This window comes from Delphinus delphis, chromosome 10 (genome assembly GCF_949987515.2).
Source record: "Delphinus delphis chromosome 10, mDelDel1.2, whole genome shotgun sequence".
Taxonomy (NCBI): domain Eukaryota; kingdom Metazoa; phylum Chordata; class Mammalia; order Artiodactyla; family Delphinidae; genus Delphinus; species Delphinus delphis.
In genome coordinates this window covers 54528674-54542596 of record NC_082692.2, presented here as the reverse complement: position 1 = coordinate 54542596, position 13923 = coordinate 54528674, and the positions used below count along the sequence as shown (strand labels likewise).

General features: G+C 44.1%; 1 protein-coding gene across 19 annotated transcripts in view; it reads right to left on the bottom strand.

Moving 5' to 3' along the window:
* Positions 1-13923, bottom strand: part of ARPP21 (cAMP regulated phosphoprotein 21) — a 182326-nt gene that overhangs the window by 56837 nt on the left and 111566 nt on the right. For all 19 annotated transcript variants that reach the window (XM_060022135.1, XM_060022138.1, XM_060022132.1 and 16 more), the window contains 5 exons: positions 13423-13656; positions 6243-6424; positions 5132-5236; positions 3948-4208; positions 386-512 (listed from right to left, as the gene is read on the bottom strand). In XM_060022135.1, coding sequence (XP_059878118.1) covers positions 386-512; positions 3948-4208; positions 5132-5236; positions 6243-6424; positions 13423-13656 — 909 coding nt within the window. The remainder of the gene's footprint in view (positions 1-385; positions 513-3947; positions 4209-5131; positions 5237-6242; positions 6425-13422; positions 13657-13923) is intronic.

Below are 13923 nucleotides of genomic sequence, written 5' to 3'. Positions count from 1 at the left end.
GGTGCCCTAGCCTTAGGAACAGGGGAAAAGTCTCTTTAGGTGGAAGAGGGGGAAAAAAGTATGAACTAGGAAGATAGGGATGTAGCTGGCTCTCTGCTTTCAGAGAAACTAAGAGGATCCTCAAGTCATTTACGGAGACCGTGTTTCACATGCACGCTAGGAATGCTGGGGATGCTAGGGATGCTGGCGTGACATGGGCTTCTCCTCCTTGGACCTGTCACTTTTCCACATGGAGTTAATCAAATGCTCCTTTATCTTCTCTGGGGAAGGGAAATGAGCTGATTTAAATTGCCAAGCTTGGATACTCATCCAAAGAGGACAGCTGAGAGATTTATGTGCAAAATAACTGAGTTGGAGGAGAAAATGGGAAACGGATTCCAAGTACCTGCTTGCTGTGCTGTCTGTGGCATCTGCTGGCCTCTCGGAGCACTGAACTGAACAGAGGCCATGGGCCGGTACTGCTGCGTGGTTGAGGTAGGGTACTGACCAGATGGATAATAATATACAGGCATCTGTGGAAGAAAGGGAACAATGGCAGCAAATGAGAGCTGTAAATGCAGTAACATTTTGAAACGTAAAATATTGTCATCTTATGACATAATGTGAGTACAGGAGATTGCAAAACGGCCACCATGCCTGTGTGTGTGTGTGTGTGTGTGTGTGTGTGTGTGTGTGTGTGTGTGTGTGTGTGTGTGTGTGTGTGTGTGTGTGTGTGTGTGTGTGTGTGTGCGCGCGCGCGTGCGCGCGCGCGCGCATTACTGCTCCCATGAAAAGGTGAAATCTACTCCCGAAAGCCATGAATCTGAGCTGGCTCTGTCTTGCTTTGACCAATGCCATGAGACAGAAATGATGACTTCTGAGACTTGTAAGCCTGATTCTTAAGAAGACCTGCAGCTTCCACTCTTTCAGGAGAGAACCCAGCCACCAGGAGAAGTCCAGGCTACCCAGCTGGAGAAAGAGGCCGTGTGGAGAACAGAGGCAGCCCAGCCAAGACCCCAACACTGCAGCATGTAAGTCAGGCCACCTGGGATCTTTCAGGCCCAGTCAAGCCACATGTGGTGCAGAGGCGAGCCATCGCTACCAAGTCCTGCTCAAACTGCTGACCTGGCTGTGAGCAATACAATGGTGATTGTCTTAAGGTGCTGAATTTTGTGCTTTTTAAACAAGAGTGAATGAAACAGTCATCTACAACAACACATTTTTACGTAGTTTTAAATATGATCATTAACTTGAATTGTTTTGCTAATGGAAACACAGGTAGGTCATGAAATCTGCTGATCTCCTGCCTAAAAGAATCAGAGGATGAAATTATGAAATATGGGGCGGCCCAGCAAAGCACTTTTCAGAGTGATTGGCACACAGCTGGTATCCCAAAAAATGGATGTTCAGTTTTAAAAGGGACATATGTTAAAAATACTGTTCATGTCACCTTCTGTCACTTTCTAATGACTAAGAATGATTGAAAATACTCTAATTACTTCCAATAAGATTCAAATCAAATGTCTCCTGACCTGGAAAGACTTCATTGCCTGCCTCAGGTCAGTTATATTAAGGCTGTTTTCTTATTTTTTAGAAATTTATTTATTTATTTTGGGCTGCGATAGGTCTTCGTTGCTGCACGTGGGCTTTCTCCAGTTGCGGCGAGCGGGAGCTACTCTTCCTTGTGGTGCCCGGGCTTCTCATTGCGGTGGCTTCTCTTGTTGAGCATGGGCTCTAGGCGTGCGGGCTTCAGTAGTTGTCACTCACAGGCTCTAGAGCGCAGGCTCAGTAGTTGCGGTGCCCAGGCTTAGTTGCTCTGCGGCATGTGGGATCTTCTCGGACCAGGGCTCGAACCCGTGTCCCCTGCATTGGCAGGTGGATTCTTAACCACTGCACCACCAGGGAAGCCCTGTTCTCTTATTAATCGATTACCTTTTTATTTACAGGCCTCTGACTTTTCTTCTATCAGCTTCTTTAAAGTGTAAGCAGAGGTGTGCCAGTACACAGCCTGCAAGGATTATCTGCTTAGAATAACATTAGGAGCCACCTGTTGAAGAACTGTGAATTTTATGGCTATTTTATTTTCCCTCTTTGCCTTGTCCATACATTTTTTTTTTTTTTTTTTTGCGGTACGCGGGCCTCTCATTGCTGTGGCCTCTCCCGTCGCAGAGCACAGGCTCCGGACGCGCAGGCTCAGCGGCCACGGCTCACAGGCCCAGCCGCTTCGCGGCACGCGGGATCCTCCCAGACCGGGACACGAACCCGTGTCCCCCGCATCGGCAGGCGGACCCCCAACCACTGCGCCACCAGGGAAGCCCTTGTCCATACATTTTTGCTTCACCCTTCCAGTGGGCGATCAGAAAGCATTCACCCAAATCAGACAAAATTGACCTTTAAGGTTATTAAATAGGTCATTTTCTGCATAAACATAACGTATTTCCATATATGCCCATGGACTGTATCTCAAGTGTTCTTTTCAACACTATACATAATTGAGTAACTGAGTTTTAAAATGTTTACTAAATTGACAATCACTGTGGGTTATATCCTATACCTTTATCTGTGGTACTTTTACAAAGAAGTTCACAGATGTCCAGACTGCTCATGAGCATCTGTTTTCCTTTTTTTTTCTTCCGTCCCTCTTTCTATTTTTAAATCTGTTGGAGAGGGAATGAAAGCATTTCTGTTGCAGACACACCAAAGCTCTGAGTTGTCTTTGCTCCTGTAGTGCACTAATTATTGAAATTCCTTCAATCAAGGAAGGGCATTTTTTAAAAAAAGTCTTCAATTAAATATTCTGCCAACTCTTCTCTTTGACATCAGAAAAGGGTGACACTTAGATGCTATTTAGGCTAAAAGAGTTAAACTATTTTTCCCTGATAATTAAAGTAAATATTTATTAGTAAAATAATTAATATATCAATGAGGTCCTTTCTCCTGTAACTCAAAATTATTTTTAACACCTCCTTAAACCCTACCAGCAACATTACTACATTACATAGAAGGCAACTAAAGATTGACTATTAATGATCACTCAAAATAAAATGAACAACTGGGTGAAAATCATTTCATGGTGGAGGATTCTGCATGGCTGGAAAAGAAAATAATTTATTCAAGATGTTAAGGCAGTGCCACACCACAAATGATACGAAGGTGACACTGTACTTTAAACGGCTCATCCAATGCAATATTTCATAATTAGGATGGAATTTGCTTGGGATGTACATGCCTTGAAAATGGACCAGAAAACGCTTCTGTGCATTTTACATCTTGACAGTAATCACTTGCAATATTCTGCAAGGGATACCCAGGAGAGCCCCAGAGATGTTTGGTGGTGAAGAGTAACACATAATCAGTCTTTGAGAAGACAGTAAAAATCAGTGATCTGTGGTGTCTTACATGCTCAAGTCAATTAAATATGATTAATGGCTACTTGTGAGCATGTGCAGGAGCCCCGCTCCCCAGGGGAGTGGAGAGGACAGTGGATGGGGCTTAGCTTCCTCCTTTATATTCAGAGAGGAGCCCCAGAAAAGCTCCAGAAAATGCTTATGAACGGATAAGAAAGGAAACAACACATTTCCAGAGCAGCAGAAAGAGAGATGAAAGTCCCCCAGGAGCTGGCCTTCCCCTTTCTTCCCCGAGGCTTTCCCTCCCTGGGCAATCACCCCAGTGAGCTGACATCCTGCTGGAGGGCAATGCTCTCCCATGGCCTCTGCACAAACAGCCTGGAAAATGGGCCACTTCCCCTGGTACCAGGGACACGGGTCTACGTCATTAAACTTACTTTCTGAGCCCCCAAGACTTCACACAACTGATGAATGCGACAGACCGGGTCCTGTAGGCTGGGAATATCAGTATGGACCACAAGAGCGAGATGAGTTGAGCTGGTGATATTCTACATGGAAACAGAGGTCAAGATGCACCAGCAACCAGCTCTGGGTCACAGGTGTGAGAAAAAGCACACTTACCTGTGTGGGTGGAGGCTGTTGCACAAATCCCTGGGGCGAGGGAGGGGGCTGGAGGACTTGCTGGGAGATGGGAGGGCCAGAGGCCGAGAAGCCCCCCGTTGGGAGCTGCTGGCCTGTGGAGGCGATGACGTAGCTTGGCTGCTGGGTGGGCTGTGGCAGGAGGGACGGTGTGTAGACAGGGCCGGCTGGGGGCTCGGGAGTCTCCCCCGAGGACTGCCGGCTCAGGTTCATCTGGCCAAACTGCGTGGTCACATCCTCTCTCTGCAAGCCATGGAGAGAAACCAGGGCGTCAGCAAGAGTGGCTGAGGAATGGGAGTGGCAGACATAGGACACAGGCTTGTCCTTATGGGAGACGGAGGGAGAACAATTTGGAAAAAATAAACGAAAGGAATTCTCTGTTCAGAACACCAAGAGAACATAACAAGGGAAGACAGATTTTAATCATCTTGAGGATTAGAGATGGCAAACAGTTTGACCTGTATCTCCCTCTTTCAGTGGAAACAAATTATTATTTTTTTCACTGAGGGCTTGGGATCCTCAGGATGACACTGAGACAGAAGGATTTGGGGCTCTGTCCTGGAGGGTCATCTGGTCTACCAGCAGTAACCATAGGATCTGCCTTCTGGAGGACGCAGAAGGACTTGTGCTGCCCATGGCTGCCACAAAGAACTGGTGTCATCAGTGGGGTTTCATTTGCACGTTAAAGAGTATTTAGTCACTGGCCTGGCCTGATGTTCAGGGACAATGCTCACTCTTGTTGTCCAAAAGGACCTAGTACATTGAGGAGAAATGAGAGGCCGTTGGAGGACTGGGATTCTAGGGGAACACCTGTATCAGGAGCACAGGGTGATGTCAGTTACCATCTGGATATTGGCTTTTAAGATATTTCCCAACCCTCACACCAAGTTCATGTGTCTCTCTGTTCCTGACATGTAACTCTGAGAACATTCAATTCCCGCTTAGCTCGCAAACTCTTAAAACGGTACCACTGCAGAGGCACTAAACATGGGACAGATGACAGAAAGGAAAGCATTATTTTGGAGAATGAGACATTCACACACCACCTCCCCCCTTACAGTCAGCCCAGGGCACCCACCCAGCATCAGCCTGCCCTGCACAAGAAAGTAGTCAAACCAGTGAATATGCTCTCCCAGGTGAAAAGTCATCCCCACATGATACAGTACCATGGGGAACTGCGGCGTCGGAGACACGGGCAGGAGATGTTGGGAAGCAAAAGACACAGCTGGGTATTGCACTGATTGGGAGGAAGCCTGCAGCCCCTGGACAGACTGGAGGAAAGAAAAAGCTTGTCAGGTAACAGGGAAATACTGGGGGTTGAAATCCCACCGGAAGGCGATCGCATCTGAAGCACACCACCGTCCCCCTCATAGGTCCTCCTGGTTCAGTGCACTCCAGAGAGGGGCACCAGCCACCAATAGGAAGCCAATGCAGGCAGACCAGTGCCAGCCAGCCTTGAGGGAGGCTTGCTGCTCAGATATGAAGTCCTGTGTGTGAAACTTTTGAAAATTGTAAAGCACTATGGAAAGTAAAGAATCTTTCATTCAATTAAAAAAAAAGAAGTTATTGTGATACTTTTCATGTTGTTGTTGGTGGTCAGATCCCTGGGTCTAAAAATATATTCCAAGTACTAAAAAGTAAGAAAAAACAAACAAAAAAAATGAGGTTCAGGGGACTTCCCTGGCCATCCAGTGGTTAAGACTCTGCTTCCACTGCAGGCCCAGGAGCCAAGATCCCTGCATGCTGCCCACTGTGGCCAAAAAAAAAAAAAAGAGGTTCACCCTGGCAACCTGCCTGGAACACTTCAGGTTTCTGAACATTTCCATGTGTTGCCCTAGAAAAGGAGGACAGCCCAATGTCTCTCCAAGGGACAAATGAACAGTCAGGCCACCTGATCTGCATTAGGAATGGGTGAGCAAGGTGACACAACGGCCTGGATGGGCTTGAGTTCAGTCCCCTAGACAGTACAGGCTCCTTGACACATAAAAGCAGCATCTAGATCTAAGATAAGACTTGTCATTCATTTTCCCAAGTACCATGCCTCACCATGCGAGTCACTGGACGGGGCCCTCATCTCTACCTAAGCTTAAGGCTCCAGCTGAAGTCCTGTCAACCTGAAACCAAGGGCTCTAGGCTGCCAGGTTTTATTATGGAGTTGAGTGGATGGGACTGGCAGCCGTGGAAAATATCGCCTCTTCCTGATGCACCGCATCGCTGAGGCTGGTGCAGTCTGCGTCTCCGAGCACTTCCCCTCCCTGCCTTCCCACCAGCTCTTACCTGAGTGACCAGTGGGCCTGCCATTTGCGTCTGGGGTGGCTGGGCCTGCTGCTGGGGTCGCGGGGAGGGCTGCTGCTGGGGCTGCTGCTGGGGCTGCCCCACCATCGCGCTTCGCAGGGGCTGCTGGCTGGTGGGGGGGTTGTATATGGCGGGGGTTCCATCAGGATTCACGAAGGGCTGGCCTGCAGTGGAATCACACCTTGGTCAAGGTAAACTTCTCAAGCTCTCCTTTGGCACAAAGAACCACTCCGACAGATACTCAAAAATGGAACCTAAAGCAAAGGGGCAGGGGAAGTCCAGGACACTGGAGCCTTTGCCAGTGTGAAGACTTGACTGTTTATGACCCATCAGGCTGAGCGAGGTAGCAGCGTAAGCCCACAGCAACTTAAAGAAGCCGCAAATGAATCCATCACCTTCAAGGCAATTTGCCAAAGCTAAGTGCATCTGTACAGTGGCACCCAGTGCAGAAGCAACCTTCACCAAGTCCTGTGTCTTGCTGCCCTGCACCTCACAGCTACCAGCGAGATAACTTACACTGAAATATAAGGGCTGCTTTCCGTTTATACGGCTCTGGCGACATTCAGTTACTCAATGTTTACCAATATATTTGTTTTGCTTCCACTGGGCTGGTCACCAACTTAGAATCATTATCAGTTCCAAAAATATATATACAACCAGGATATACCACATGCATTCACTCGCTTCTCTCACACGCAGGCGTACACAGGGGAGGGGATAGAGATTCTGAAGGTGATGCATAATAAACCCATCGCAGAATCATCTTGTCATGGCAGAGCAAATATACATTATTTTGCCTTTTGAGATAATGGCTTGGTTCACTGTTATTGTTCCTACTATTTGAGGAGTATTTTATGGTTTACAAAACAGTATCACTGGAACCTCACTGGGCCTCTGGGGAAGGTAGGTATCATCTCCCTATGTTTCAGAAGAGGAAATGAAGGCCCACCAGGAAGATTACAGGAATAAAGAGCTGAAAGGAAGAGACTAAAGGGCAGCAAATGAAAGAGAGAGAAAGGAGGTAAGGGAGAGAAGAAATGGATTTCCAATGTGGAAGGTGCAGCAACAGGCACCTTACATCCATGGTCTTCTCTTCCAAGAGCCCCACAGGTGTGCAATCTCATTCCACTTTAGAGACAAGACAATCAAAGTTTGGAGGGCCCAAGCAATTTATTCAGAAATACACAAGGCAGTAAGTGAGACAACCCAGGAAATGGCCCTGGTCCATTCACCTCCCATCATACCACACAACTTAAGTGAATTATCCAAGTTTGCTTAATGAGTACATGGTACAACGAGGTACCATGAAAAAAATCCAATTGTGACTGAAAATTATTCATCAACACATGAGAAGTTTGGAGAGGTGGGGGCCGTGTTTCAAGGTGGAATCACCCCCAGGATTGGTAAATAAAGAAGAATCAGAATCTGGGGGAAAAGATGGGCAAAGTGCTTACCGCGGAAGAGCAGTGGACTTGATTTCAGCTCAGTTAGGAACCGACATGAAAGCTTTAGCAGTCCCCAAATTTTCAGTACCCTCCCAAATATTTATATACATATGTATGTGTGTATGTACGCAACAAGTAACCTTACATGCTGCATATTCAAGAACATACCTGCCAGAACCACAGGAGTTCTAACAACAGTTTCATAACCAATCACAACATGATGTGATGGAAAAGCAAATGTGCCAGAATTTTAGTCAGAGAACAATGACTAAATTTAGAGGTTTTTTTTTTTTTTTAAATGTTCTTCATAAGCACTTGTTTTCCTATCACTGTTACTTAATTTTAGCTATATTTTATTGTTTTAAATTATTGTTCTTTTTTCCAAAATAACACTTCTGAATTTAAAATCTGCAACCCATTTTTTTTTTTCCCTGCAAAACCCAGCAATTTGGGAAAGGATGAAAAAAAGGTCAATTTACAAAAATCTATTAGCCCATTTGGGGTTCTAATCCTTACTTGTCTCCTCTCTGTGTATCTTAATAGGGAAGAGGAAAATTTTAGGTACCGAACATTTAAAAAAAATTATCACAGCAACTTCATATAAAATCATTTCAAAGTCAACCTCACTCTAAGCTCACACACACACACGGATGGAAAACTAAAAAGAAAAGGCTCTTTACTATGTCTGTGACTTTTGATTTACCCCAGTGAGAATTAAGGAAGTGTGAAAAACTGACCATATTTAGGGTGAAAATATAACAGCAAAATATTCAGATGCCATTTTCGATAAATTTTAGACCCTCTGTTTAAAATATTATTATTGTGCTGTGGACCAGAAGAAAGAAATATTTCTAAATAACCGCATGTGGAAAGTACTAAGAATTCACTTGGGTAGAGAGAGATGGCAGGTTCTTCTAGAAAGAGAAGGTAGTATAAAAGGTTGATTCTTATGCTCACCAAGGAATGGTGGAGAGAACTGAGGAAAATGAAAGAAGTCAGATGGATGCCAGGGAAGAGACCAAAAACAATTTTCTAAGAGGCCCGGGATGACTGACTGTTGGTTTTCAAGTCAGGCTACGGTGGCTTCTCGGTATTCTACCTTGTTTACCAATCCAGATGCAATTACGACTGAATCCAGGCAATTAGCTTGAATGACAGTGGCTGAAAATCAAAAGAGAAAGACTCACTAGCTCTAGGACTATTCCGCTTAGCAGAGGTTTTCATGTCAGAACTGCAGAAGCGTGTCCAGCAGGCCTTGGAATGGGTGTTAGCAGGTAAAGAGAGTGTAGTGACAGAGGTAAGCCAGTGTGGTGAGCTGAGCCAGGGCAGAGAAAAGGATTGAATGCAGAGCGTCCGTCGCTCTCAAATACATAACTTTAGGTGAAAAACGTCTCCACTATTCACATCAATGTGTATAATGTGCAGCAGACATTATGTTACTAATATATAATGATTGAGCCCCTGCATGGTGACTAAAGCTTTGTTACCCATTCCAGGGATGCAAAACAAAAGACGAGAAACTAAGTAGGACTCCTCCTCCCAAAGAGCTTACCAATGTGCTGGTAATAAGGAAATGAATCCAAGGGCAGTTCACACTAGAAGCAAAGTAATCATATGCTCTTGGTTTCCAATACCAAAGCACTGCTACCATGTACCCGGCAGAAGGGTATTATTTAAAAAGAAAGGGAAGGGATGATGGGAAAAATATTTTCCTTTCCTAGTCCTTAGAAGGTGAGCAATCAAATGATTAGGGAGCTGATGATTATGGATAAGCAGAGACTGATTCAGGACTTGCAAAGATACATTTCTAGACAGCACACAAAAACTTCATGGTGCATTTAATCGAAAGGTGGAAGCACTTTGGATAAATCGATTCTAGAAGTCCTGTGAAAAACAAAAACAGCATAGTTTATGGAAGCATTTGAAAGAGACCAGCCCTCAAAGGCGGCTCAAAGTCAAGTCCCTGCAGATGGCGTGTTCTTCCATCTCATGCTCCTGGACTCCTGCCAGATGAAAGCAAAGCAAAATGGCAAAACAACACACACGGCACTAACGAGCACTTGAGGGATGCCAACACCTGTTGACATCTCTGGATAGCACTGAGTTGAAAGAAAATAGCCAAAGATGAGCTTTCAGCTAGAAATTTCCAAACTGAGGCTGAGTCCAAGACGGCTGGAGGAAGATCATTCTCAAGAGTCAAACCCAGGCTTGCCTGGCAAGGATGAAGATGTGGTCCAGGGATAACTTTGAGAAAGAGCCTCTGAATCCCTCATCCAGATGCCTGCAAAGCAAAGAAACAACAGCCAACGCAGGTTTAGAGTTGGAAATGGACCAAATGGGAGCTGAGTCTAAAGCCAGACGAAATAAAAAGTCCTGGTTGTATCTGGGGAGCCACAAGAATGTATGTGAGTGGGTTGGTTTCAGCTGCCAAATATTCAGTTCCTAGTAAGAGCCCGGTCAATTGTGCTGACAAAGGAAATTTCATTTTTGTTTCATTTACTAGACAAATGACTGGCAGGCACCTTAGTATTTCAAATCATTGCTTGTCTTATTACTGCTTAAGACAGATATTTAATCAATCATTGTTTTACATATGAGGGACATTCTCAAATATATGACATTGGATGAAAAGCTGCTCTATTATCCACATTAGCATATATGATGAATAGTAGATATTGTTTCAAAAATATGTAATTGTTGAGGACCTTTGTTATCCACTCTAGGGAGGCCAAAAATATAACCAAGTATGGTTCCTCCCCACAAGCTCATGAATGTGCTGGTAACAGGGAAATGTATCCAAGGGCAATTCACATAAGAAGCAAAGTAGTCATATGCTCTGGGTTGCTTATACCAAAGTGTTCCTACCACATATTTGGCAGAGGGTATTTAGGAAAAGGTAAGAGGTGTGGATTCTAGGGGAACACAGCAATGCCAGAGAAAGATGAGCTTCAGCCCAAAGGAGGCAAATTTCCAGTTTCAATAGTAGAGTCAAATAAGTGATCAGATAGCCTGATAGACAGACATGCACATGACTCACCACAGATACATATACACATACATATATATGATACGTGATAGATGTATACGTACATTCATATGTGCTGGCGTGTGTGTGTGTGTGTGTGTGTGTGTGTGTGTGTGTGTTTTGGTCATGCCACATGACTTCTAGGATCTTAGATCCCTGACAAGGGATTGAACCTGGAGCCACGTCAGTGAAAGCCTTAAGTCCTAACCACTGGACCACCAGGGAACTTCTGTTCATATTTTTTTAATTAATTAATTAATTAATTAATGGATGCATTGGGTCTTTGTTGCTGCCTGCGGGCTTTCTCTAGTTGCAGCGAGCGGGGGCTACTCTTCGTTGCAGTGCGCGGGCTTCTTATCGTGGTGGCTTCTCCTATTGCAGTGCATGAGCTCTATGCACGCGGGTTTCTGTAGTTGTGGCGCACGGGCTTAGTTGCTCCTCGGCATGTGGGATCTTCCCAGACCAGGGATCGAACCCGTGTCCCCTGCATTGGCAGGCGGATTCTTAACCACTGTGTCACCAGGGAAGTCTCCCCACGCATATTTTTAATTGACAAAAATAAACACATTCTGGGAAAAAAGAAATATCACAATTCACCTTACATCCCACCACTCAATCACAGAATAGAATAGTACATCTTCCTCCTGGTCGAGGGATAGTTTTATGTCTAGCATTTGTCAGATCAGAGATGTGTGTAGGGAAACTCTGTTGTTCAACAGTATTATCGGATCCTTTTCTTTAGTTAGGATCCTTTTGCAAAGGATAAATTTTAATAACAGCTCCAAATTACTCATTCCAATTTGTAATTGGGGCTTGGCACCAAGAGCACATTCTTTCCTTTTCTATAAACAAGATTATAGATGATAATATACACATACACACACACATCCACGCTTTCATTACAAATCATATTCCTGCGCTGTACCCTAAAAAATACTCTTTTGAGCTTTCCCGAAATACTCTGCAATTTTGGTTAAAACATAACACTCAAAACTATGCTTAGTGGCTACTCTTGTCTACAAACCTTCCATCTCAATTAAAAGTGAAAGAATTAAAGCTGACAGAGTCAGATCATACTTTGATCTGTGCCCAGAGTAATGAATATGATCCTGGTTTTCTTTTCATTTCCTTTATAGTGCTTACACTGATCCAGATATCTAATATTCTCCTTAGAAGTATCTAATCTGAAAGCTTTCAAATGGTTTTCAATAAAATGATTATGCCTCCTTTTCCTTCAAATTTGTGGCATTTTCAAAATGTCTCAATCAAACACCATTCCTTAAGAATGTGCCATATGTTTTCATGAAAATGTGGCAATTATTCAAGTAACTATTTTACTGTCATGCTTCTCTGAATTTCCTACTTATTAGTAGCACTAGACATGTGAGAAGATTGAGCCAGATCACTTTTATGAGATTCCCATCCAGCGTTGCATTTTTAAGTAATCTAAACCAAACCTCAGATATATTTTGAGAAAATTCATTTTTTTTTTCAATCTCTTTCAAAGGTTTCTAGAGAAGTGACTTGTCAAATCAAGCCTTCTAACCCAGGGTTTACCAGCCCTGGCACTACTAACATATTGGGCTGGATAATCTTCCTGTGTTAGGGGTTGTTCTGTGCATTGGAAGATGTTTAGTAGCATCTCTGGTCTCTACCTTCTTAGATGCCAGTAGCAGCCCCTCCTCCCTAGGTCATGATAATCAAACTATCTGCAGATATTGCCAAATGGCCTTGGAGGCATGGAAAAATTGCCTCTGGTTGAGAAGTTTCCCCCATGAAGCAGGTGTTCATCAGTCTATTTGCCCAATGCTCTGGGTCCTCTGAAATTAGTGTGGAAGTTAACTGACCACAGGAGAAATTAAAAAAGTAAAAAACATAAGATGTACAAACTGTTAGGTATAAAACAAACCACAAAGATATACTGTACAACACAGGGAATATAGCCAATATTTTACAATAACTATAAATGGGGCATAACTTTTAAAAATTGTGAATCACCATATTGTATACCTGTAACTTATATAATATTGTAAAACTATACCTCAATTTAAAAAAAGTAAAAAAATGGCCATTCATCATGAAAGAAACAATAGTCATGAAGTTACCGATTTTCCAAACCCCACCAAAACCTGTCTAATCCTAAAATCCCTAAAATACATAAGAACTTGCCCTCTGTATTCTCTTGCCACTGCTGTTCCTTATTTCCCAGTGGGAGTTGCATGGAGTTCTAAGGTGGGAAGTCAATTTCTGTAGTGAAGAATCTGCTCCAACTGAGATCTCAAGTTCCTGAAATATCTTGGATGCAAAAATGCTTTTGACACAACAACAAGCTAACCACGGATTTGGTCTGAGAAACATCAATTTTCAATTAGTACATCCTGATTCTTCACTCCATGGTTTCTTATCTTAGCTCCTGGGAATACGTGAGAGACACCGTGCTCAAGGAAGAGGACAGAGAGAAAAGCGGATATTTCTGGGAAGTATCTGTATTTCGATTTACATACCAATATTGATAACGATACAGAGATATACATTCCAGCTCTCTATAGATCTGCTCTTCCTAAATCAAGACCCTACACAACAACCCACGCACCAGGAATTTTCAGAACACTTGCTAGCAAAGTTATAAGCTCAAACACAAGAATAAACCTCTGATATTATGTCTCAGCCAAAGCAGAGGTAATGAACGAACCTGTATGTGGATTAAGAAGGATGCTTCCGGGTGGGATGCCTGTGGCAGCTTCGAGTGGAAGGAGGATGTAGCTGGTGCTGCTGTGAGCGACCTGGCCTCCCATCCCATTCTCTGGGTAGGTCACACAGCCGGGAGAAGTGGCCGCCACGCCCGAGACCAGCGGTGAGCTCTGGAGAGGTGGATGGGTACGCGACAGCGATCCTGACGAGCCTGCACTGCTGGACGACTCAGAACCTACCGGAGAGACACAAATCAACAAATCATTCCACACGGAGGAGAGGAAAGAAACCTCTACTTAGTGTAAAGAATCCCTCACTAAAGAATCTGAGGTGAGCACTGCAGGATGAGATTAACTAATGCCCCTCCCACATTTGATTGAAATATTTGCTGCATATTTTTCAGATGTGTCAGATTTCTAGGAAAAGAGAGATTAAGAATGAGCTCTCTCTTTCCGGCTTCTCACATGCCACTAGGGTGATGAATTGGTAAATGGTACCATAA